The following is a 14,958-nucleotide window of genomic DNA, read 5'->3' as shown; positions in this document are numbered from 1 at the left end:
GGTAATGACTGACAAACCCTCTTCCATACAGGAACGTGGGAAAGTTGCTAAAGGCAGTGTGAATTAGCACTTTTTTTTTAAAGATTTTATTTATTTATTCATGAGAGACGAAAGAGAGAGACAGAGAGAGACAGAGACAGAGACAGAGACACAGGCAGAGGGAGAAGCAGGCTCCATGCAAGGGATGTGGGACTAGATCCCAGGGTCCCAGAATCATGACCTGAGCCAAAGGCTCATGCTCAACCACTGAGCCACCCGATGCTCCTTAGCACAATGTTTTCTGAAAACTATTTTGGCAGTAAGTATTAAAAGCCTCTTCCTCTTGCTGTTACTCTTCTTCCTCTTTCCCTTTTGAGTAAGTCTGCCTTCCTACTCATCCTTGGATTACTGCAACCAGCCTCCCAGCCATGCTCCCTGCCCTCAGTCTCACTGCTCTCCAATCTGTTCTCCCCACGGAGGGCAGAGGGCTTTCTAAAATAAGAAGCCAGTCCCATCATATGTCCTCTGCCGAAAACCTTTTTTTTTTTTTAAGATTTTATTTACTTGAGAGTAAGCGAGAGGAGCAGGAACAGGGGGAGGGGCAGAAGGAGAGGGAGAAGCAAACTCTACACTGAGCAAGGAGCCCAATATGGGCTTGATCCCAGGACTCTGGGATCATGACTTGAGCCGAAGACAGATGCTTAACCAACTGAACCACCCAGGGACCTCTATCTGCCTAAGACCTTTAATGTCCAGCACTACTCCTCTTGACCTGAAACACTTAATGCCAGCCTCCTCCGAGTTTTTGCGCTCTAACCAGACATACTCCTAATTCCTAAAATGCCCCATGCTGTCTCTAGCCTTTGGGTTTCTATATATTTTCTCTCTTTTGTTTGTAACATTTTCCTCTTTCTTCACCTCCAGTCACCCAGCTCATTCCTTCTCTCCTTCAGGCTTTAAACATTACCCCCTTTGAAAAGCCTTCTCTAAAAAAAAAAAAAAAAGAAAGAAAGAAAGAAAGAAAAGCTTTCTCTGACCCCTTAGATGTAAGCTAATTAATTGCCTTTCCCATATGTCCTTTATAATAGTATTCACCACACTTAACTGTTAGGGCTTGTTTAATTCTTTATCTCCCTGTCTTCCTTGCCCACCTCCTTTCACCATTGCCAAGGGGTCCAGGTCATATGGGGACAATTTTCTTGTCTTACTGCTGTTTCCTCAGCAGATTTAACACCTCCTCCATAGGCACTATTGGGTACATAATAGGTGCTCAAAAAATAGCTACTGTTTATTAAATATTCATATACTTTGACTCACTAATTTAATTTCTGGGAATCTGTCCCAGGGGGTAGTCAACAAACCAGTGTGTGATGGAAAGGGAAGATGATACAGTAGAAATATGGTGTTGGAGAATGTGAGGCTTGAATCCTGACTCTACCACTTAAGTCATGTTATTTTCTGAGGCTTGGTTTTCTTCTCTATAAAATGGGGATACATGATATTGGCAAGAAAAGGAAGACAGGTTGCTGAATTAAGCCATCAATGACTTTCAAAAGGGATATTTCCAAAGAGAGATGGAAGGAAGAACATCATTTTTTCAAATAGCTCAGGAGTGAAAGATGAAGAAATACAGAATTCAAATGATTAGTTCAAGAAAATTAGGATTGAAGAGAGTGAGAGCAGGCACTTAAAGCTGTTCTTTGATGAGTGATTTGGGCATGTTCATAGTAGAAGGGAGCCAGTGCAGAGGAAGAAAATGAAGCTAAGATTCACTGAGGTTCCAAGAGATGAGGAGTGGGAGCATATGCATGAGGAAAGGAGTTAGGTTACTCAGGGAGGAATATGTTTTCCTGTGAGGGGGAGGGGCACAGGGAAGGCAGGTTAAGGCTAAGATATTTTGAGGTAGTGACAGGAGAACCTAAAATACTTTTTTTTTAAAAAAGATTTTATTTATTTATTCATGAGAGACATACACAGAGAGAGGCAGAGACACCGGAAGAGGGAGAAGCAGGTTCCATGCAGGGAACCTGATATGGGACTCGATCCCGGGACTGCAGGATCATGCCCTGGGCCAAAGGCAGGCGCCAAACCGCTGAGCCACCCAGGAATCCCCTAAAAGACTTTTCAATGGAATATCTTGCTCCCCTCAGGACATCTCATAAGAATTAAAGAAGCCAAGATGGAATTACAAGTTTTGGGGAAATAACAAGGCTTTCCTGTAGAATATAAGAAAAGAGTCTAGTAAGGGTGAATACATTTATTTGCTAAGCAGTGTTGAAAGATCCAGCTGGGATTGGAACAGAAATTTCAACATTCATAATTTGAAATAATAACAATAGGCTTCTGTTCCACTTAGCTGACCAGAATGCAGAAACTATGGTTGTTTTAATCTAGGGTTGGATATTGCTGTGGTGGGCAGGGTATGGGATGGGCCACTATTAGGATGTCAGAATTGCCTACATCGAGGACAGGAGTGGGAGTGAGGAGTGAGCTGGTGTATACCAAAGCAAATTCCCAATGTCATTAATGAATGATGACACATGTCCCGGGAAACTGATGATAGTGACAACAAGAATGAGAAACAGGTGCTGTAACTGGCCTTCTCTCTGAGGGAGGGACGGTTCTAGAAGGGGTATCATTGAACAGAGGCACTACCCAGCAATGAGGGAACAAGAAAATGCCAAGATGACTATGCTGAAAACAGATCAAATAACACAGACATACTGGAATATACATATGTAAATGTAGTCTGTGACTGGGTCTTTATAGCACAGTCACATTTGAGGCTCATTCATTCATAGCTTCTCTCTCCTACTTATTGAATGATTGGGTTCTTTTTTTTAAATATTTTATTTAATTTATTCATGAGAGTCAGAAAGAGAGAGGCAGAGACATAGGCAGAGGGAGAAGCAGGTTCCTTGTGGGGAGCTCGATGTGAGACTCAAATCCCCAGGAGCCCAGGATCACAACCTGAGGAAGACAGATGCTCAACCACTGAGCCACCCAGGTGCCCCAAACATTTGGGTTCTAGGTTTCTGATATCTGGGGCTCACCATGAAGAAATTAGGCTAAGTATGAGGGATTGAACATTTATTTATTTATTTTTAAAGGTGTATTTATTTTGAGAGAGAGAGACAGACAGACAGACAGACATTGATTTGTGGCATAGGCTGATTTCTGTGGTGAAAAGGCTCCTGCTTTGACATTATGACCAATTTCACACTATCAAAGTCAAATCTTTGAACTCAGAGTCAGGAAGGGATGTACATATTCCACGTTTGAGATTGGTATGGGCTGGATCCAGCACAACAATCCCTACGTCTTCTTTTTATTAACATATTTTGTAATTCGTTTCACTCTATTTGAATATTGAATTGTTGATACTGGTGTCTTTTTTTTTCCCATAAGATTTTATCTATTTGAGAGAGTGAGTGAATGAAGAGTGAGAGCACGAGTGGGGTAAGCGGCAAAGGAGAAGCAGACTATCCGCTAAGCACGGAGCCCGACATGCGGCTCCAACTCCAGGCCTCTGGGATTATGACCTGAGCAGAAAGCAGACACTTTACCAACTAAGTCACCCGGGCACCCTGGTGCTGGTGTCTTGAGGAAAAGAATTTTATAAACACTCTAAACTAGGTTTGATAAGAGGAGGTGATGAATTGGCTGTGGAGAAAAAAGGAGAGGATGGGATCAAAAGTAACCACCAGGTTACTGGGTATTGTTGCTAATCAAGATAGAGACAGTAGGTTCAGGGAGGAAAGGTAAATAATTTAAACATTCCTTGAGCAAATATTTATTGAGCACTAATCCATGTCAGGCACAAGTATTTCTGAGGACACATATAAGAGAGAACACAACAGATAAAAACCCTTGCTCTTGTGGAGATGATATTTCATCTTATTATAATTGGCCCCTTGAGGGAAACCTGCAGGAATCTCCTTGGACCCAAAATCGTCTGCTAACTCCCCTACCCTTTCCAGGTTCAAGACACAAAGACATTTGATAAATAGCTTTCTAGAACCTTGTACTATACCATTAGAAACTCCCATCCAAACCGATTTCAGAAGGTGCAGCTGTTACCTTCTATAGGGTAGCCCTTTCTGACATTCCTTACTGCCTCCCTCCCTCTGAATCCAGTTAACTCTTGTCCAACAGAAACCTTGAAGTCATAAGATATAACCCTTGTTGGGACGCCTGGGTGGCTCAGCGGTTGAGCGCCTGCCTTTGGCCCAGGGCATGAGCCTTGAGTCCCGGGATCCAGTCCCACAACGGGATCCCTGCGTGGAGCCTGCTTCTCTCTCTGCCTGTGTCTCTGCCTTTCTCTCTGTGTCTCTCATGAATAAACAAATAAATAAAATCTTAAAAAAAAAAGATATAACCCTTGTTATTCTGTGTAATATGTATCTTTTTTCCTCCCCACTACATTGTACATTTTCCAAGGATGTTTTCTTGCAAGTTCCACCTTAATAGATGAAGCAGAGCCATCCATCAGCTTAGCCTTTTTCTGAAGCAGTCAGGTCCAAACTAAATACATTTTCAATGTAAAATATTCATCTAAGTCAGTCAAAATCATTCTTCTTTACACGAATATTTTTCCTCCGGTAACATTATAATAACATTCCCAAACAAACAAAAAAAAGCCCCTAAAATCTGCCCTTCAGGAATTTTATTCTGATTAAACACACACACTTTTCAAAATTCATCATAAAAGTAATGTTTTTGAACTCCCTACTAGTGACTTTATTCACTATTTTACATTTGGCTTACTGCTGGAAGAAAGTTACATGCATGGGGGAGGAAGAGTAATTAGATGGTAGCCCTGAGGACAAATAGTTACTTGGGAAAAAAAATAATACAAATAAATGTATGAATCACGGTCTCCTGTCGGTCACCCCATGACCCACAAGGAGAGGGAATGGCTTTGCTCTGGACTCTGGCATCCAGTAGAAACCATCTCTAGAAACCATTTCATCTTTATCTGTAATAGTAACGTAGCACGGTGTTCTCTAGATGTGTTGCATCTGCCACTCCTTAAATCTATAGGACTCTAAAGAGTGTCATTTGAACATGATTTCTTCTTGTATAGGGAGTAGTTTCAGCAGGACATGTGAGCTTGCTTAGGTTTTCTGAAGATCTCAGGATCAAAGCCTTACACATTCCTTTTGTCCTCAGAGCAGCTATCACAGCCATACTTCCAACATGCTGGTAAGTTTTGATCTTGGAGGCATTTAGAACATTCTCACATTTCTAATTTTGTTCCAGTTTGATATGTGTCATCATACTTTCTCTCTTATCTCAACTCCAGATTCAACATCTCTTACCATCTTCAAGAGAAACCACTCATGCATCTCTGATGTGTTGTATGTCTAAATAAAATTACTTAATTGTTATGATGTCTGCACTCCAAGAGCTGCCGTATATATTGTATACAGCAAAGTTTTCTGGTAAGTTTGCTTTTGGTTTCTTCAAAAGTAACATGGATTTTCCAGGGCTAAAGGATACAAAGAGGTATTTACTTTTCAGCTTTTCTACCCAATATGTTTTAACATAAATATAAGAAGATAGTACCAGTTTCCCACTGTAGATGATTTCTCTTGATTGCTCCACTGTATGCATTTCTCTGCCTCTCCTTGTGAGAAGGCTGGAACTTGATAGACAAGCTGGTCCTTTGCTTATTTGCCTAGAATTAACTTCTTCCCTTCCTTGCTCTCACTCTAGATTGTAGATTTTGTTTAAAATCTCTTTCACCTCAGGGATGCCTGGGTAGCTCAGGGGTTGGGTGCCTGCCTTAGGCTCGGGTCATGATCCTGGGATCCGGGATTGAGTCCTGTGTCGGGCTCCCTGTAGGGAGCCTGCTTCTCCCTCTGCCTGTCTCTGCCTCTCTTTCTCAGTCTGTATCTCTCATGAATAAATAAATGAATCTTAAAAAAAAAAATCCCTTTCACTTCAGACACTAAAAGAACTACCTCATTTAATCCTACTCAAGTGATATCTGGGAGTTCTTAAAAAACAAAAAACAAAAACAACCAAAAGTTTCTATGGGGTTAATCATAATAGCTCATGGCAGCCCCACAAACTTTGATCTAAGTCTTATCTCTGATTATATTTGACTTGAGGCCCTTTTCTGTTAACACTGAAAAAAACTACCAAGTTAAGGTTTAGGCAGGTGGGGGCAGGGCTTCATGGAGAGATAGGAATTGACTGAAATCAGGGGTCCCTGAAACATACAATTATCATCCCAAACCCATTTCTCTCAAAGCTGGGGGTGATGGCCAAGTTATACTCTTAAAGCTACCATCTGCCTGGAGAGAGGGTATTGTGCCTTTTTGCAGAGCTCTGCATGCACACTAATCCATAATATCCTCAGTACCTTGGTCATTGCTCGTGGTCATACACTCCGTGGACCAGTCTTGGGGGATGACAGGGGCAACCAGCTCAGCAAACTCTGTCAGAGGACAGCTGGGAGTGCAGCCTGGCAGTGTGAGAGGATATGGCTCGTGCTGGGTCTCATTCCGGTAATACATCTCTACGAAGTACTCCCTGGTGGAGGAAGGTAGAAGACAGGGCTGTTAGTTTTGTGTTGTGGAACTGCCATTGGATTTTTTTCCCGCCTGGCCTGTAACATGTCAGCTGTAGGACGAGGAGAAGAATTTACAGGAACGAGTAGATATTAGCTAAGTTAGGTGTGGGAATAGGGAGATTGGGGCAGGTGGGTCAGACCCAGAGGGTGGAAATGGGAGGGCTGGTTTGTTAGATAAACAGGGGCAAAAGAGGTGGGGACCAGGATGCTTATTCTGAAAGGGAGCGGACAGGTGATGACTAGGGGAGTTGGGGGTGATATGATGAGCCTTTGAGTAAGAAGTGGGGGACAGACGGGGTGTTGGGTTTTCTTTCTCCTATTCTCTCTCCTTCATGATTCTTATTTGCTTCATTCTCTCTTTTCCTCTCAGGATTTCTTTTAGGCTTTCTTCTGAATGAAGGTATCTCTGCTCTTCTTATCCAGGCAATAAGCGTGGAACTGAGCAATATTTAACATATGTGCTTAAATATACATCAAGATTTTGTCAAGATTACACCTCAGAAAGAGGGTGTGGGTGTACACCTAAGTCCTTATACTCCCTCATATTTGATACTTTATTTGGAAAAACAAGGTATATGCCAATGTTGTAAAACTAGCATGAGGGCCTTATGGAAGTCACTTGCCAAAGAGGCAGGAGAGAAACTCAAAGGATTTAGTGATCATTCTTGAGGTAGTAACCTCACAACTGCGACTGTTGGGTGTTATTAAAATCAAGCCTTTTAAAATATCACTTTCAGGGGCACCTGGGTGGTATAATTGGTTAAGCATCCGACTCTTGGTTTCATGATCTCAGGGTCATGGGAGGGAGCCCTGTATTGCATTCTGTGCTAGGTGAGAAGTCTGCTTGAGATTCTCTCCCTTTCCCTCTGCCCCTCCTGCTCATGCTAGCTCTGTCTCTGTCTCTCTCTCTCTCTCTCTAAGTGGATAAATAAATCTTTAAAAAATCACTTTTAAAAGCTACATAAACAGTAATAACTATATAGAGATATATTTTTAGAAACTTCCTAATAGGGGATCCCTGGGTGGCGCAGCGGTTTGGCACCTGCCTTTGGCCCAGGGCGTGATCCTGGAGACCCGGGATCGAATCCCATATCGGGCTCCCAGTGCATGGAGCCTGCTTCTCCCTCTGCCTGTGTCTCTGCCTCTCTCTCTCTGTGTGACCATCATAAATAAATAAAAATTAAAAAAAAAAAAAAGAAACTTCCTAATAGTATATGAATGACTACTTATACCCTGGGATGACTTACCCAGTGATAGCAAATTTTATCTCAAGATGATATGGCAAAGATGACTAATAGTCAATCAAAATTCATGATTCTCTTTCCCTATAATAGAGTTATGGCTGAAAAGTGACTACATTTCCCAGACTCCCTTGCAGTAGGTAGGACCAAGTGACTACACTCATTCCTCAGAGATATTGTGGGTTTGGTTTCAGACTACCACAATAAAGCAAATATCACAATAAAGTGAATCAAATGAATTATTTGGTTTCCCAGTGTGTATAAAAGTTATGTTTATACTATATTGTAGTTTATTAAGTGTGTAATAGCATTATGTCTAAAAAATGTGTTTAACTTAATAAAAAATACTTTATTGGTAAAAAAATGCTAACCATCATCTGAGCCTTCAGCGTGTTATAGTCTTTTTGCTGGTGGAGGGTCCTGCCTCGATGCTGATGGCTGCTGACTGCAGGGGGGTGTTGCTGAAGTCTGGTGTGACTGTGGCTAAAGCAACAATGAACTTTGCCACATTGATTGATTCTCCCTTTCACAAACGATTTCTCTATAGCATGTGATGCTCTTTGATAGCAATTTACCCACAGCAGAATTTCTTTCAAAATTAGAGTCAATCCTCTCAAACCCTGCCACTGCTTTATTAACTAAATTTATGTGATAAGCTAAATCCTTTGTGGTCATTTCAACAGTCTTCCCAGCATCTTCACCAGGACTAGATTCCGTCTCAAGAAACCACTTTCTTTACTCATCCATGAGAGGGAAGTCCTCATCCATTAGTTTTTTTTTTTTCTTCATCCATTAGTTTTGATCATGAGATCGCAGCAATTCAGGCCCATCTTCAGTCTCCACTTCTAATTCTAGTTGTCTTGCTATTTCTACCACATCTGTAATGAAGTCTTAAATCCCTCTAAGTCATCCATGTGGGCTTTGGAATCAACTTCTTCCAAACTTCTGTTAATGTTGACTTCATCCCCTGAATCATTAATGTCCTTAATGGCATTTAAAAATGGTGAAGCCTTTCAATTTACATAGCTCAAATGTATCAGAGAGGAATCACTAATGTATCTGTGACAGTTAATGCCTTACTATAGGTCCTAAAAAGATGGAACCCTGGGTCCCCAAATCCCACCATGGGTGAGTCACCTCCTAATGACTAGGGATGTCTCTCTTTTTTCTTTTTTTAGGGGGGAGGGAGAGGAAGAGAGAGAATCTTAAGCAGGCTCCATGCCCAGTGCTGAGCTTGACTCGGGGCTTGATGTCATAACCCTGAGATCATGACCTGAGCCAAAATCAAAAGTTGGATGTTTAACAGACTGAGCCACCCAGGCACCATGAGGGAGGGTCATCTCTTTTGGAGTATTAGATGAGTGAGAAAGAAATGTCCATTGGGATCAGCCTCTGAGAATCTGAGGCTCATTTGTACAGTAGCCAAATTATCCCTATTAGTTAATATATTTGGAAAACAGTTTTAGGAGACTCCAAATTGGCTCTAATGGTGAAGACACAAGACGCACACAGAGAGTTTGGATAAAATTGTTTCATGAAATTCGAAAGTGGAGAAAAGCAATATTTTTAACTTAGTGAATTATTTTACATAGTATATGATTTTAAATTTACGTACCCGACTGAAAATTGATTATTTTAAGAAAATATTTAAGCTAATAATAACAATAACAATAGCAAAGCCTGGGGTCCAGTGGTTTTAATTGTGAAAAGCACCTTGTAGGTACTTACCCCTTTTCAAGATATAATTCCATTATATGGCAGGAAGCATAGGGAGGAAGGATTCCATTATAAACATCTAGTGCCATCTGTAGGCCACTCACAGTAGTGTCATGCTGCGGGGATTTGAAACAAAGTATTTTTGATCTTTACCAGTGATTCCGATGTACATTCCATAGCTAGTAGTATTAAGCACTTATAGAGAACCATGATGGTTTCTGATTCACTTAAATTGGCCATACCCCCCATGGTGGAAAGGGGAAGAATTAATTTTGGTTGAGCATTTGTTGTGTGCTAGGTGGTAAGCTTTTTAAAAAATATATCATTATTTCTAATAAAAAGAAAAACAGACCTAGATAAATTAAGTAACTTGCTTACTGTCATATAACCCCAAAATGGAAGGAAGTAAATTTGAGTCTAATGTTCTGGTTTTGTACTATGCTTTTCTCTAGTGGAACATCTCTGTTTTAGTTTATTTCATTGATTTTTGTTAAATTTTAAAAGGTTTTGGAACATATTAATGCTAGATTATATTTCTTCTCCAGATTAGGATAATCTGTGACTTTAAAGCTGAGAAAAAATATACAAGGTTGTAAATGTTAGAGATGATAAAATGTAAGGAAATAGAGTGCATATCTCAAAAATAATTCTTAATTGTTTATCCCAGAGTGGCTGGAAGGCATAGGGGACTTGTTTTCCATCCCAGTTTTGCTACTAATTAATTGCATAATCTTTGATAGTCCTCACCTTTTATATTTACAAAATGGGCATAACATTGGTTGCCTAAAGTATATGGCATATTTAAAAAGGGCTTAGGGGCACCTGGGCGGCTCAGTTGTTGAGCGCCTGCCTTCAGCTCAGGGCGTGATCCCGGGATCCTAGAGGGGCATGATCCCAGGGTCCTAGGATCAAGTCCCACATCAGGCTCCCCATTGGGAGACTGCTTCTCCCTCTGACTATGTCTCTGCCTCTCTCTGTGTCTCTCATGAATAAATAAATAAGATCTTGAAAAAAATTAAAAAATAAAAAGGGCCTAGAACTGATTTACTGGAGAAAGAAATACAGTTACAGATTTATGACTTGCCAGAAATCTCGCAGGTTAGAACTGGAAACCAGATGAGAAATTAAAGAAACTAGCAGAACGGATTGGCTTCAGAAAGCCCCTCTCCAGGAAGCACTACACTCTGTTCAGTCCATGAGCTCTTTGTCTTCTTACACCGTTTAGAACCCCGGATGATACACAAACTTCCCTGTACCTGCAGTCACCTCTTCCAACTTCCTGCAGAATGAAAACATGGCTTTCTCCAGCCAAACCACATCTGAGAAATCCTCTGTCATCGAGAAGTGGGTGGGAAGCTGAATTACCATACTATGTGTCCTGGTTCCCTGTCCCTGCAGATTCCCTAGACAGCCATTTCAGTGCTCAGTGCACCCCTTGAATCTCCACCTTCCGCCCCCCCTCCCCACTATCCCCTGAACAGTGCCTCTTTCCCTGGCTCCTGCTCCTAAGACTAAAGTTTTCTCCGAGACTTCTCTTTTTCTTTCTGCATCCAATGTAGCTCTAGCTTCACATTGCAGCCCCCTCCCCCACCCCTTCTATTTCCTTTGCCTCCTGGAGATTTCTATCTGGATGCTCCCTGGCATTTCAAACCCACTCGTCTAAAGGGCTACATTCCCTTGGCCCAAAGGTGCCTCTGTTAATGGCTCCACTCCCCTTCCAGTCCTGGAGGCTTGAAAAATGGCCTTCACTTGTGGTTTTACTTCCACATCGTTACTCTCTGTCTGCATCCCATTCATCACCACATCCCGTTCATGCTCTGCTTTTAGTTTGGAACAGAAGTGATGCATCTTTCCTCCGTGCCACCAAAGTACTTGCTTGCACTGCATTTCTATCTTGCTTTGAATGGTGTTTATGTCTTCTAGTCAGTCCTAGATTGTAAAGTCCTCAAGGGCCAGAATTATGTATTGAAAATTTAAACTTAAAAAAATAAAATTTAAAAATGCCAACCACATAGATGGTCATATATACACGTAATATACACAGGAGATCTGAAGGATCAATATCTAAAATGCCTACCATCTACTGGACAATAGGGAAATGATGATGAAGAAAATGAGGCTCCATCCTTAAAGTGATCACTGCCTAAACAAACCGACGTTGAACAGAGGTGATGATACTTACTGCAGAGTACATGATAAGTTTTCTGTGGTTTGATGGCTGAGTTGCAATCTTCATGTGATTAAGGATCTCACTGACCAGGACACCTTAAAAAAGATAGACCAACAAGAGAGCTGAACCAAACATGGGCTTACACTTTTCATTAATTCCTACTTTGCGATTCTCCCTGCCATCATTCTCAAGTCTTAAGAGACGAAAAGCAGTAACTTCAGTTGAGCATCTACTGTGTGCTTTACATGATTTTACTGAATCTTGACTTCTATCCCGTTTATAGTGAGAAAGCTGTGGCCCAGCGACACACAGGGACTCAAGCGCAGGCTAGGCAAGGAAAGTTGGATCGGCACACTCAGGGCCCTACTATCCCCAGGTTTTGTTAAAGCTTGAGATAGGAGGTTGAAGGACTTGGAAGGAATCACCAATGGCATTTTTTCAGACAGTCGTTAGCTAGTGCTCTTCTCCGGGGCAGCCCTGAAATGACAGCCTGGCCTGTACTCCTTTACCCCTCTTGCTTCTGCTCTCTGGTAGTCAAACCTGTGGGAGAAGGCAGCTTTCTGGATGTCTGTGCAGGTCATGGACTGTTTTCTGTGGACTGTTTCTCTAGGCTACCCTGGTATCACTATTAGGGGGCAGCCAGCATCTTTCATCTGAGGGCTCCACTTGTCTTCAGTAGAGGAGAGCTCCTGCCCTTCATCTTTGTTGTTCCTGAGGTGGTGAAGGACAGGTACACAATTCAGAGTCTTCATCCTCTTGGCAGACACTGAAGGCTGAGAGGTATCTTGGGGTGCCAGGTGCTGTCTTAGAACATGTGGCCCCAGGAACTTCCACAACCATCACCTGAAGTCTTCTTATATTTCTGGTGCTTGCTTGCTTCCTCCCTCCCTCCCTGTTTCCCTCCCTCCTTCCCTCCATCCATTTTTATTTTAAAGATTTATTTGTTTGAGAGAGAGAGCACACAGGAGGGAGGAGCAGAGGGAGAGAGAGAAAGAGAATCTGAAACAGATTCTATTCTGAGTGGGGAGCCTGATCCTGGGCTTGATCTCATGACCTGGAGATGACAACCTGAACAGAAACCAAGAGTCGGAAGCTCAACTGACTGAGCCACCCAGTTGCCCCGGTGGTTTCTTTACTACACATGTACTCTCCCAGCTTCAGAATGACGTGTTTGTTTTTGTAAAGAGCAGGGCATGGACGTTAATAGACTATCATTCTAGACTCTGTGGTCTACTCAGCAAACACCACACTGAGCAGTTACCATGGGCCAGATACTGTGTGAGGTGAATCAGACTCCTGCCCTCAAAAAGCTCATAAAACAGTTCAAAGAGACTGTTTATTCATCTGTATACCAAGAGGCACAATAAAGGGTTGATTGTGAAGGGAGGTGTTCTGTGCTTCCTGCAGATGCTGGGACTCCCTTGACTAGGAATGGAAGAAGCTAGCTGCACATCTCCAACAGGTCTAGACCACTGTGTTTCAGAGAAGGTTGCTTTCTCAGAGTCCTTTAGGGGCAACATCATTACCTATCAGCAACTTGGCCTTTAATAGTTGCCTCTGTAGCAGCCTTCGGTGTTGATAATGGGATATGACATCAGCTCTTGGTTCTGCAGTGATTGTCCATTTTTCCCCAGAAGAAAACTAGCACTAACTACCACAGTTACCCCCTAGGCTCTGTCATGCCTATAATTATGTTTTATGGGAGGCCAAACTGAGGTTAGAGACATTCAATGACTTGTCCAAGGTTCCACAACATGTACACAGAGGGGCTGGACTTCTCTGAACCCAGCATGTCTTAATAATTAGACTACACTGCAGCATAGGCTAGCTTCTAAGTTCTCTGTGACATCGTTTATTAACTGCATACACTAGACAAAATATCACTGACTACAAGATATAAACTTCCCTTCCCACACTCTTGAGCTACAGCAGGGGCTGGCATACTTCTTCTGTAAAGGGCCAGACAGTGGCTTTGTCAACCATATGGTCTGCCATAACTGTTCACTCTCGGGTGGAAGCCCAAAAGCAGCCATAGCACTACCTACCTAAATGAGTGTGGGCTGAGTTTCAATAATATTTTATTTATAAAAAATAGGCAGCAGGCTGGTTTGGTTTGCAGGCTGCAGCTTACACCAACCTGTGGTATACAGCAAGAAGAGGTTTACAGTAATACAGATATGACCAGCCATATATCATAAATTCCTAAATGGACCTTAGGAATTTTTGTGGGGTGTGTGTGTGTGTGTGTGTGTGTATGCATAGAAGGAGGTGGGTGGAAGCGTGCATAGCACCAAATTGTGTCATCCCTAAAATCAACCAATGAAACAAAAGTTTTGGCAGAGATGGGAAGATGCCAGTCAAAGTCCTGATGTTCCTGTGTGCCTCCATGTCACTCAGACAATACATGTTTTCTTTGCAGGATTGTGTTTAGCTGCTTCATCACCCAACAAGCACGTAGTTGACAAATCTCTTTGCCTAGCCAGATCCAAACAATAGGCTGGACTTGGGTTTTGGCAGGAATCACTCAGGAAACAATTTCCAGGTCAATCAATACTCTGGACTTCTCCAGAAAATGGGACAGGTGCATTCACACAAATACCAGCCTTTAGAGTCTGACACCAAAACAACACCTTAGGGAAGAGCTCTTAACCAGCAATCTAGTTTAATGCACTGATCAAATGGGGAAACCGGACCAAGAGGGGAAGTGACTTCTCTGAAATTCAATGTTTAATAGTCAAAGGAAAACAAAAAGAGCAAATGTGAACCAAATGTGAGGAAACCCCCAGTTTTTCTTCCCATACAGACATCTGCATCTATTATTAGACTATTCTCAACCTCTGCCTGGCTTTCCCTGCCCATTTCTTCACCATTTCTTGCATCTAGAGACGGGCTTCTGAACTTTGATGTTTCATGAGGTACCTGGGGCTTTCATTAAGATGCAGATTCTGATTCAGCTGGTCTGGCTGGGGTGGGGTCTGAGATTCTGCATTTCTAACCAGAGACTTGGTGATGTTGCTGCTGCTACTGCTCCTATGGACTGCATTTTGAGTAGTGAGGGGTGAATTTCTCAGCCCATCATGGGGGGACCTCCACTAAGAGCCCTGTCTCCACCATTTCATGTGGCTTGGGATTGAGTCATACCTTGGTACCTGGTAGTTGAGGAGTATGACGTGGTGTATGTGTAGCCAACGAGGCCCAACTTCTACCCTCCGCCCCTTCTTGTTTAACACATCAGATGGGGCTGCTGCCTGGGCCATGTCCTGAGTGAACAT

The 14,958-nt window shown here is 42.3% G+C and overlaps 1 protein-coding gene across 4 annotated transcripts in view; it reads right to left on the bottom strand.

Annotated features, from left to right (window-relative positions):
* The window catches only part of ACP3 (acid phosphatase 3), a 59,222-nt gene that overhangs the window by 23,321 nt on the left and 20,943 nt on the right, over nucleotides 1-14,958 (bottom strand). For 3 of the 4 annotated variants that reach the window (XR_005377026.1, XM_038570853.1, XM_038570852.1), the window contains exons 8-10: nucleotides 11,699-11,781; nucleotides 9,529-9,632; nucleotides 6,350-6,519 (exon numbers count right to left, since the gene is read on the bottom strand). Coding sequence is in view for 3 of the 4 variants with exons in the window: in XM_038570853.1 (XP_038426781.1) it covers nucleotides 6,350-6,519; nucleotides 9,529-9,632; nucleotides 11,699-11,781 (357 nt within the window). In the remaining variant the exon portion in view is untranslated. Of the gene's footprint in view, nucleotides 1-3,759; nucleotides 5,471-6,349; nucleotides 6,520-9,528; nucleotides 9,633-11,698; nucleotides 11,782-14,958 lie in introns of those variants that run through there. The other variant, XM_038570854.1, reaches the window with a different exon arrangement.

The sequence above is a fragment of the Canis lupus genome, chromosome 23 (genome assembly GCF_011100685.1).
Source record: "Canis lupus familiaris isolate Mischka breed German Shepherd chromosome 23, alternate assembly UU_Cfam_GSD_1.0, whole genome shotgun sequence".
NCBI classification, from domain to species: Eukaryota; Metazoa; Chordata; class Mammalia; order Carnivora; family Canidae; genus Canis; species Canis lupus.
The sequence above is the reverse complement of the archived record's forward strand: the minus strand, read 5'-3'. Positions and strand labels throughout refer to the sequence as shown.